The sequence below is a fragment of the Anthonomus grandis genome, chromosome 17 (assembly GCF_022605725.1).
Source record: "Anthonomus grandis grandis chromosome 17, icAntGran1.3, whole genome shotgun sequence".
NCBI classification, from domain to species: Eukaryota; Metazoa; Arthropoda; class Insecta; order Coleoptera; family Curculionidae; genus Anthonomus; species Anthonomus grandis.
The window spans coordinates 17,938,804-17,948,560 of NC_065562.1; the positions used below are offsets into that span (position 1 = coordinate 17,938,804).

General features: G+C 40.4%; 3 protein-coding genes across 5 annotated transcripts; all 3 read right to left on the reverse strand.

The window, feature by feature from the left end:
- Positions 1-325: 325 nt before the first annotated feature.
- Positions 326-2,212, reverse strand: LOC126746619 (glyoxalase domain-containing protein 4). Of its 3 annotated transcripts, none has more exons than XM_050454945.1 (4): positions 2,058-2,212; positions 1,485-1,643; positions 1,135-1,391; positions 326-914 (listed from the first exon to the last, which is right to left on the reverse strand). In XM_050454945.1, exons 2-4 carry the CDS (start codon positions 1,625-1,627, stop codon positions 472-474), a joined length of 843 nt encoding a protein of 280 aa, XP_050310902.1. In that variant the 5' UTR covers positions 1,628-1,643; positions 2,058-2,212; the 3' UTR covers positions 326-471. The 3 variants fall into 3 exon arrangements, with proteins under 3 accessions (XP_050310902.1, XP_050310900.1, XP_050310901.1); XM_050454943.1 differs by lacking the exon at positions 2,058-2,212 and adding an exon at positions 1,701-1,843; XM_050454944.1 differs by lacking the exon at positions 2,058-2,212 and having other exon boundaries at positions 1,485-1,830.
- A 624-nt stretch (positions 2,213-2,836) lies between these two features.
- LOC126746620 (uncharacterized) lies at positions 2,837-4,179 on the reverse strand. Its single transcript, XM_050454946.1, has 5 exons — positions 4,062-4,179; positions 3,836-3,997; positions 3,591-3,776; positions 3,332-3,530; positions 2,837-3,266 (listed from the first exon to the last, which is right to left on the reverse strand). The coding sequence occupies exons 1-5, from the start codon at positions 4,074-4,076 to the stop codon at positions 3,064-3,066; spliced, it is 765 nt and encodes a 254-aa protein (XP_050310903.1). The 5' UTR covers positions 4,077-4,179; the 3' UTR covers positions 2,837-3,063.
- Positions 4,180-6,645: 2,466 nt separating this feature from the next.
- Positions 6,646-9,164, reverse strand: LOC126746599 (histone H3.v1-like). Its single transcript, XM_050454910.1, has 6 exons — positions 9,113-9,164; positions 8,804-9,061; positions 8,455-8,751; positions 7,467-7,933; positions 7,228-7,415; positions 6,646-7,172 (listed from the first exon to the last, which is right to left on the reverse strand). Exons 1-6 carry the CDS (start codon positions 9,122-9,124, stop codon positions 6,646-6,648), a joined length of 1,749 nt encoding a protein of 582 aa, XP_050310867.1. The 5' UTR covers positions 9,125-9,164.
- Positions 9,165-9,757: the final 593 nt, after the last annotated feature.

Genomic DNA, 9,757 nt, shown 5'->3' on the forward strand with positions numbered 1-9,757 from the left:
GAATCTGGTTTAAATAGTCACTCAGTTTTTCCCTAAAATGTTACACTCTATTCCAGTCCAAAAGATTCAATTTGAACTAAGAACTGGATAATTTATTTAATTAGCTTTTCAACCATGTATAATCCTTGCAGTTCTATTAATCGAGTTAAAGGAAAAAATCAATTAACTCTTCCAGGCAGTTGAAAACAGAAGAAATACTTCAATTAGACTTAGTTTAATCCCTGGGGAAAAATCAGGATCAATAGCATCAACTGCCTGGACGAAATAAAGCATTTGTTTGCCTGCCTGGAAAATTGAAACATTTTATTAAAAAAAAACATATTAATCCCTGTAACTTTGCCTCAGTTTAAACTTTATTCAGAGATCCAAATTAATAACAGCAACACTTGCATAAAGGTATAAACATAATATAGAAGTACATAAACTAAAAAATCAAAACTTTCAAGTAAATATCACACATTGCCACCCATTTTAAGATCTATCCTTCTTCATTTGCAACTCCAACACCTGCTCGCTCTCGTAATCCGCCTCCGACAGACTCCTGAACCCCTCGTCTTCCACAAAGCAGATTTCGTGTCCATCGGGGTCGGCCAAAATGATGACCCTCACCGTGGCCTTCCCGGGGGTCGGTAGGGTCAACAGTGGGGTCAAAATCGTCTGTTTATGCTCCTCTATACGTTCAGATAACGGCTCTTGTTCCTCATACGGAATGGAAAAGGCGATACGACCGTAAGCTTCGCGTCTCTCTATAGGCACTCCTATGTCAACCAGTTCCAGTTTGGTGGCTTTTTCGTCGAAACCAAATGTGGCGGATTTTTCGGTTCGGTCATAAATTGTCAGACCCAAGATGCCGTTCCAGTAGTTTAGGGATTTCGAGAGGTTGGAGGAGGCCAGAGACACTTTGAGAATCCGATCTACAAATAAGAATCCAAAATAGGTACAGAAATTAAAGTATTAACGTTCAATAACAACATAAGTGTCATAATTTCAAGTAGCACCTTCTCTAGACCACAAAAGTCAATGATAGTAATGTAGTATCTATTCAAATTACCCACTTGGCAATAATTTTAAATATCTGCTTAGTCATATACAGAACAATCAAACTTCAACCATATACTTAATGATAATTTTTACCTTTGTCATCGGGTACAGGTGAATCAACGATAAAAAACTGATAGCCCCCAGGGGATTCTAAAACGTTGCCCTCCTTCACGGGCCAGTTTTCTGCCTGGGCCCTTTTTAAAATCTCCCCGTCCTGAATGGTAATGCCCACAAATTCATTCCCTTTCTCGTAAGAATGCACCCCATAGTTATAAGTGAGTTCGAGCACGAAATTGGTGTCTTCTACCCCATAACCGATCATGGTTTTGCTCCATCTTCCATCATAAGCCCTTGCAAAATGCACATATAAACTAAACTATCTTAATTACTCACACAAAAACACCTTTCAAGGCCAATAAAAGATTAAGTTAATTACCACTTACCCGTTACACTGGGCCTCGCACCCATCCTTAAACTCTTCGTGGCGCAACACTTTCATGCCCAAGATTTTCTTATAAAAGGCCGGAATGGCACCCCGGTCGGGGATTTTGAAGACATAGTGCAGCGCTCTACCGTGTAGATTCATCGTAGGTGTAGTAGATCTGTGGAAGCGCACTAATCAGTTACACTGCTACAATAAAAACGCGGTTTTCGCATACGGATTTGTTATTAATTTATGAGGAAGGTCAGTCACGCGACGGTAATTATTTCGTAGAAATAGCAGATAACCGGTTCGCGGTACGAGTAATTTTAGATTGGAAAGTACCATAGCATAACAAAAAAAAATTTTAATAATATTGAGCTTAACCTCAAATGTCAGAGTTAGTGTTTGAGGTTAGAGTCGAGGGGCTAAACGATTTCTTAACGTGTTGTCAGGTTTTATGGTTGATTTTATTGCATAATTATTCAGTAATTCACTACTGTATAAGACACATTGTCACAGTCATTCTTAATTTATTCTCAAATATAAAAATCGGCGCTTAAGGTTAGGGTCAAGCGGCTAAACAATCCCTTACCACAGGGTTGCCAGATCTTGTGGTCCAAGCCGTTTAATGGACAAAATATTCCATTTATTCGGCCCAAATAATATTATTTCTTATTCAGCGGCATTATACACTTATGAAAAACAATAACACGAATATAATCGGCTCGGCTGTTGATCCTAACCTCAAACGTCAATGTTAGTGTTTGAGGTTGGGTTCGAGCAGTTAAACAATCCTTGAACACAGTGTTGCCAGATTGTATGATCCAAGACGCTTAATGGACAAAATATTTCATTTATTCCGTCCAAACAATTATTTATTATTCAGCGGTATTACACACATATGAAAAACAGTTACACGAATATACTCGGTTATTGAGCATTACGTCAAACTTCAAAATTGATATTTGAGGTTATGGCCGAGCTGCTAAGCACTCCCTGAACACATTGTTGCCAAATTTCATAGTGCAAGACAATTAACGGGAATAAATAAAATATTTTTATTTTACACTATAATCTACAACTATAATCAGTTGTTGAGCCTAACTTTGAACGTCAAACTTGATATTTGAGGTTATGAACTTTGAAGCGAAAATCAATGAATTAATATGCAATAACAAGTCCAAGTTACAAGTCAAAAAGAGAACAACAACAATTACTTCAAAGTTCTCTTATTATATTTATGTGTATAATTCAATTATATAAAATGTTAACGTTGACAGTTGAGGTTATGGACGAGACGAGAGGCTGACCAAACGTGACAGCGTTGCCAAACTGTGAAGCCAAAAGGGCGGCTAAAACATACACTTTACGTTGATAAAAAAAAATTATTTATTTTTTACATTTTATAACGTCAACAACTACTTAAAATTAAACTATTTACTTAAAACTCCAAATAATTTTTTTTTTAATTTTATCTTAAATTAACCAAGCATAACAATGACTAAAAGCTAACTACATACTACCGGTAATAAGTGACTACAATAAAGAATAGAAAAAGTGTTAAAAGACAAGAAGGGTTAAAACTACGGTAACCTCACTTAACCCCACGGATGCAAATCGACGACCTTCTGACCGTACCAAGGACCGGCGGCACTGTAACCACCAGAATGAGCGTCGGAAGCCTGAGAGGCGGCCACGGCGGCCGAGGCGGCGGTTAGAGAGCCCTGTTTGGCCGCGGCGGCCTGCCTTATGGCCGCACTACCGTGGCTCTGGATGTGCTGGATCTTCTTGGCCGCCTCATCTATATATGTTAAAACCACGCCATTAAAACCCTTGCTATATGCCTCGCCGCTCTTAAACACTTACCATTCTTTTGGATTTCATGGGCGGCAGCGTTCGCACTCTTTTGAATAATATGGGCGGCATGAGCTTCTTTATGGGCAGCCGCCCTTTGGGCCTCGGACACTTCCGCTTTGATTTGCGCCAAACGTTGCTGGGCACGGACGAGCGATTGGGCGGCCGCTTTGGCTTCTTGCTGTTGAATTGCCGCGGCCGCTTCCGCTTTCTAAGAGAGAGGAAACATATTTGAATTTCCCGGGTTTTTTTTTTATTGGTGAGGACTTACTTGTAAGGCGAGCGCTGCGTCGGCTTGTTTCTGACTGGCGACGTGTTGCTGATGTAGCACGTCCTCTTTGGCTTCCTGGACTCGTTTCTGGGCTGACATGACATTTGCCGAGGCTTCCTTGGCCGCCTGGATGGCTGAAGCGATTTCTGCAGGGCTGATTTGGGGTCCATGGTACGACGGGGCTTTCTGCAAACATATTACAATTATTTAGACTGAATTGTACTTTCAAGGGGAGCTTTTGTTACGTAAATGACTGGTGCGGAAACGATTGCGGTGGATCCCAGTCCGCTGTGCCCGAACCCGTCGAAGGAGTTGCCCCATGACTCGTAGCCGCTCTCGAAAACGCCCCGTTTCACCAAATGGGGTGAAGCCAGTGCGGCGTTTACGTAAAGAAGAATCGCGACAGCCTGGAAATTTTTTTTAGAAAAAAATAAATAAAATTAGGGGTGTTTTAGGTGTCTTACTACTTACCCCAGCGAAGATCATTTTCGGTATATGTAGAAGATGGTTTGATGGTGTTTGTGAGGTACACACTGACTTCAAACGGCGAAGGTACGTGCTTTTATAGCGCAAACGGCCCCTTATTAATTAAATAAATATTACTGTTATTATATGACAGACAGTGCCCATAATTTTCATTCTTCCGTATATGGAAGAATTCTAAATTAAAGGAGCGTCCTCTCTTTATTACTTTCTTTCATTCGGGTTTTTAAAAAAATGGATTATTTCAGATGTAACAGTAACAATCGGAATGCCACTATATGGTACTGCCGGACGAATGGGTACTAGTCCAGGCGCATATGTTCGAATATCGTTTTCAGTAGATCCGTTGGGAAGACTAGGACAGATTTTAGTCAGTAGAAACAGTTGTTGTTTTTACGGTTTCTGGAGTGTCATGCTTTAGTATGCTAACACTTGACGTAACCGCTTATGCACAACATTAAAAAATTATCAATTTTATCCTAAATAAACCTCAAATCCGAAATTTCATTCAAATCGGGCAAATAACAATAAAGTTAAGAAAAAATAATCCTTGATAATAATTACATTAAATCACGATTAGATTTTTTTTTCATCATTAGGACCCACTGTATTGTAATTTTTGTCTAGCCAAATGCCAATGATCCGTCCACTGTGTCGCATGAAAATACGGTAAATCCTAAAACGTCAAAACTTTGCCCAATTATCACGGTTAAAAGAACGCGATTTTGTAAAAGATATGCGTACAGTCGGATTGTTCAGAGTCTCTGGAATATTTCCATACCAATTCCTGGAAGTTTTAAGCTATTTTAAGCATTTTATCAATAAAATTAGGAAGCAAGTCCGAGCCGATTAGACCAATATGACGTCACGATGACCATGAGACGCCATTAAACTTGGTGACCATAGACGTCAAAATCGACCATTTTCAGGCGATGTTTTACGGTATAAAAAAGGCGTTTTACGTTATGATACCTACATGTAAAAATAGTAGAAAGCCTGGGGAAGTGATTAAAATCAATTCCGGCCCGTTTTTAATCGGTTTTAGTATTTAAATTTCGATTATAAAAATGGGTTTATTGGTGATAAATCACGTATTGGTTGCCCTGGCAACGCGGCCATGGACTGCTTGATGAAAAGCTTGTGTGCAAGGTGATTTTTAGCGATTAGTACTTTTTTGGGAAAAAATGACTTTTAGGGTTATTTATAAAAATAGTGAAAAAATGAGGTTTTAGTATGTTATAGTAAAATTAATGACGCATTTGCTCAATCGGTTTTGGTTCATCTATATTATACAGGGTGCGCACAATTAATTTCCAAAGTGGAAAAAGGTTTAAAAATTCATAACTCAAAAACTGTGTTACCTACAAAAACAATTAGTATCGTAAAATATTCTCCTAATTACGAGCTATAAACGGTCTATAAGAGCCAAACTTTAACGGACCGATAAACGGTCTATAAGAGTTTTGGCTCTTATAGACCGTTTGGGGCCAGAACATCACAAGTTTCTCAAACTTTAGACGTTAAAAGAAATACTTCCCTCATGCTGATAATAACCAAAAACTATACACTTCAAGTTCACGTAAGCTCTAATCGACCCCTTAAATTTTATTAAATTCAAAGAACCGTTACGACCTGTATGATGAAAATCAAAGGAGAAAAATTATGTTGACTTCTAAGGCATCCTTGCGCTAAAAAACTAAAACAAATGAAAATTTGTAAATAATCAGGTTGTAGCCCCATATTTCTAGATTATAAAAAGGTAAACATCGTTTCTCTACCCTAAAGAGAACCAAAGTTATAACCACTTTTGCTCGACGGGTCCCGATTTTCGGCGAGAAATCCTCAATTTTTTTCCGCCATATTGCTTTTTTAAATAAACGACTGTGATTGGTCCATCAGTAACTACCACGTTTACACGGGGTATTTGACGCGAGTGGGCGGCTTATGCGGATTGAGCATCCGTGTAAGGGGTTATAAAGTTAAAAACGCGTATCCGCATTACATATTAAATGGCTATAAAGAAAATCCTGAGATTGACTCGCGTACTAACGGCCCATCACCCAGCGAGATCCCTTTACCGCATAGAAGCGACCACACGGACGCTCCATAACACGTCCAAATGGGCTCCTTATCTTCTAAATAATCGCTATAGGGGCTGAGAAGCTGTAAATTGGACTTTTTACGACGTTTCTCTATAATTATGCCACTTTGTCTTCCGTAAAATCGTTTTTGACGCCTCGGAATCTTGGTACTTTCACAACACAATGAATTTCAGCAAAATTCGTTTATTATATTTGACAAGCATTATTTTAGAACTTCCACTAGGTTGCTTGCGACCGATTCCCACCCTGTCCGCTCAACAGAACAACTTAGAACAAAGCAGTGTTGCCCTAACAAGCTTTCTCGAGTCAATAAACCACAATGTTCAATTATAATTTTTTTATTAAAAAAAAATATAAAAAAATATATGTACATAAAGTATGACGAGCCTATAGTCCTTTAAGGAATAACGACGTAGTTCTCCTGTTTTAAGACATTTGGCACACTAGCACTCGACTATAAATCCCATCCCTTATTTCTTCGGTTTCCTGCCCATGTTGCCCTCGATATCCTTGGACACGTACCAGCGTTCCTTGTAAATCTTCGCCTTATGGGTCACCGGGATATTTTCCGAGAATTTCCCTTCGATGTGCTCGACTTTCGGCTTGCCCTGGCCCACCTTCGAGTACTTCACCTTCTTGAACTTCCCACTTGGTTTATCCCCTTTCGTCAATTTCCCATTTTTCTTGGCGTATTTGTATTTGCTGTTGCTGCTGTAACCCTCGTGGAACCCGAAGGAGTCGCGGTCGTCGTATTTTGGCGGGTTACGGTGTTTCCTTTTGGATGGCTGATGGTGCCTGGAATGCTCTTCTTGGTCTTCATGATCATCTTCGTGTTGATGTTCATGGTCTTCCTCATGGTGATGGTGTTTGTTTTTTCTGTACTTTGTGGGTTTAAAGTAATGGTCCCTTTCATCATCATCATCATCATCATCGAAGGGGAATCTTTCGTAACCATAGGTCTCTTCCTCACTATAACTTTCTGGACTTTCACGCTCTTCTGCAAGAAACAAAGAACATTTTATTTCCACTAGAGTGCCTTTACTAAGAATTACCTTCGTTCTCTGTTGCGGCATCCTCCTCGTCGTCGTCCTCCAGCTCCTCTTCCCTTTCCTCCTCCCTTTCGGGCTGCTCCTCCTCCTCCTGTTCCCCCTCTTCCTCCCTTTCTTCCTGTACGTCTTCTTTTATGGGCTGCGAGGGTTTGTCTATGGGGTGCAGCTTCTTAGGGGCCTTAAAGCCAGCACTAAAACCATCCTCAATTATCACTCACTTTGCCCATAATATTAATACTTACTTTTGTTTCGTTATGGGGGGTAAATATGCCGGGGGAGTCAATTTTTCCGAGGGTTGCTTCACTGCAGCCCTATGACTAAAGTCTCTATTATTATTATTCGGTCCGAATTGGGGCTGCGCAGGACTCGTTGGCACAGTGAAATCTTTGTTTAAACCGGATTGGGCCTGCGCCTGGTTAAGCTTAAAATTGTTTGGTAAATTGTTGCTTAATAAGGGCAGTTTTTGCTGGTTATGGTAGACTCCCTTATGGTAAACGCTGTTCGGGGTTAGCTTCGATTGAGGGATGATGTGCACCGGGTTGTACACAATTTTGCCATTTAAATAGATGTACTTTCCCGGGGCCTTATTGGTGCCGCTTTGGAACTGTTGCGGGGTTTCCGTTAAAAATGGGTTTTGGTAAGAGTTAAACGATTGGGCCGATCCTAGGCCGTGGTTTGTGTACACGCTATGGTGCACGGGTGACACTATCTGAAATTAAAATTTCTTATCAATATTTGTCCGTTTTTTTGGAGCTTGGAAACAACTTCTCATTTGCCCTCGGTAAGATCCGCTTGGCCGCCATGTTGGATCGTGACGTCACAGACCAGGCACCCCTGTCACGTGATCGTGACTTTTTTAATTAAATATATAAACATACGTGGTCAAAGCGACATATTAAAATATTATGTTTTTAATAAACATAAAACAAAATTTATGCGTTTTCATTTCATTATCACTTGAAGACAAGTTTTCACTTATCCCCTGTAAGAACCACTTGGCGGCCATGTTTGATTGTGACGTCACACACCAGGCACCCCTTTCACGTGACCCTTGTCATATGAACGCATACAAGATCACGTGACTTGGGTCCGGAAGTCGATGGGAGGAGTCTGAGTTTTGTTACGAGGGCCGTTCAAACACTACTTGCTTTAGATTTTTAATTATTTTAAAGCGCTTTCAAAGAAACATTATTTGTGACAACGTGAAAAAAAAAACACGTTTTTACTTACGGTGGCTGCACTGTTGGGGCTATTAATGCCCACCAACGAGGATTGGGGTGCAAAATGCTTCTGTTGCGTCTGAAAGTTTGAAGGGCTACTAATGTACCCCGAGGCTATGGGCTGGGTGACCGGAAACGGATCCGTAGCTTGCCCCTGGATGTTCGGGATCGGGGTGGTCATATCCTGGTTGCTGGGCTGGAACAGTTGCTTGACATGAACATTGGACACGGCATTGGTGGGAGTTTGCTGGAACTCATAGAGGACTTGTTGCTCAGCCACTTGTTTCGGGTTATCTTGCTCGAAAACCTACAGATTTATTTTTCAGCGAGAATATTCCGGAGATGTTCTACGAACGTACCTGTATGGGTTGTTGCACACTAACCAGAGCCAAAGGCTTAGATGGTGCCGGGTAGAAGTTTCTTATGCCCTGATTGCTTGCGGATGCTTGCAGCTCGGGCAGCTCTACAGGACGTGGATTTTCCATGTAGAATAGAACGGCTTTGGCATCTCCGTGGCTGTAGATCTGATCGTTCACTGTGGTCCTTTTGGTTTTGTTTGTGGGCTGTAGGGCTTGAGTAGATATATAAGGGAGAAGTAGAAGAGTTGCTAGTGTAGTCTGTAAATAAATGTTGGATTCGTTTGCCAGGGACATTTTGATAAAACTTACGTGAAAAATCATGATAGAACCATTTAATTCACTTACGATCTATCAATTGAACCGACACTACGACCGCTACTTTCTTTTATAGATGAAACTTCCGAAAAAAATGCCGTGGCTAATTTTTGTGGCTTCACGCAAAATGAGTGAAAATCGCTTTGTAATTTAGGTCCGTAATGGCATTCCACCGTGATTTGTGATTATGGTCAAGAGCAATTTTTTGTATCTGTCAGCATTTAGAAAAATCGAAATTCAAGTAAAAGCAATTTTACTGTTCCTGAATTTAAATTAAAAATTGTTGTTTATCGCTTTTATGTCACGTATTATAGGCGTAGCTGATCGAGCACAGAATATAGAGAAAAGTAAAAGGACCCATAAGAGAAAAAACTATATTATGCTTATTAGGTTTGATACTTTTACTTTCCGCGGTTACATTTAAATTAAACAAGAAATTAATTAAATTATTTTTTTTTCACGCACCTGTAAAAAAATAATTAAAGCTACTGTTTGAATAACCCCCGTAAGAAAACACACGCCCCGCTCATCGACTCCTTGACACGGGTCACGTGGTCGCGTATTCATTCATATAACACGGGTCACGTGACAGGGGTGTCGAGCCTGTGACGTCACCAGCCAAGATGGCCGCGCGACGTG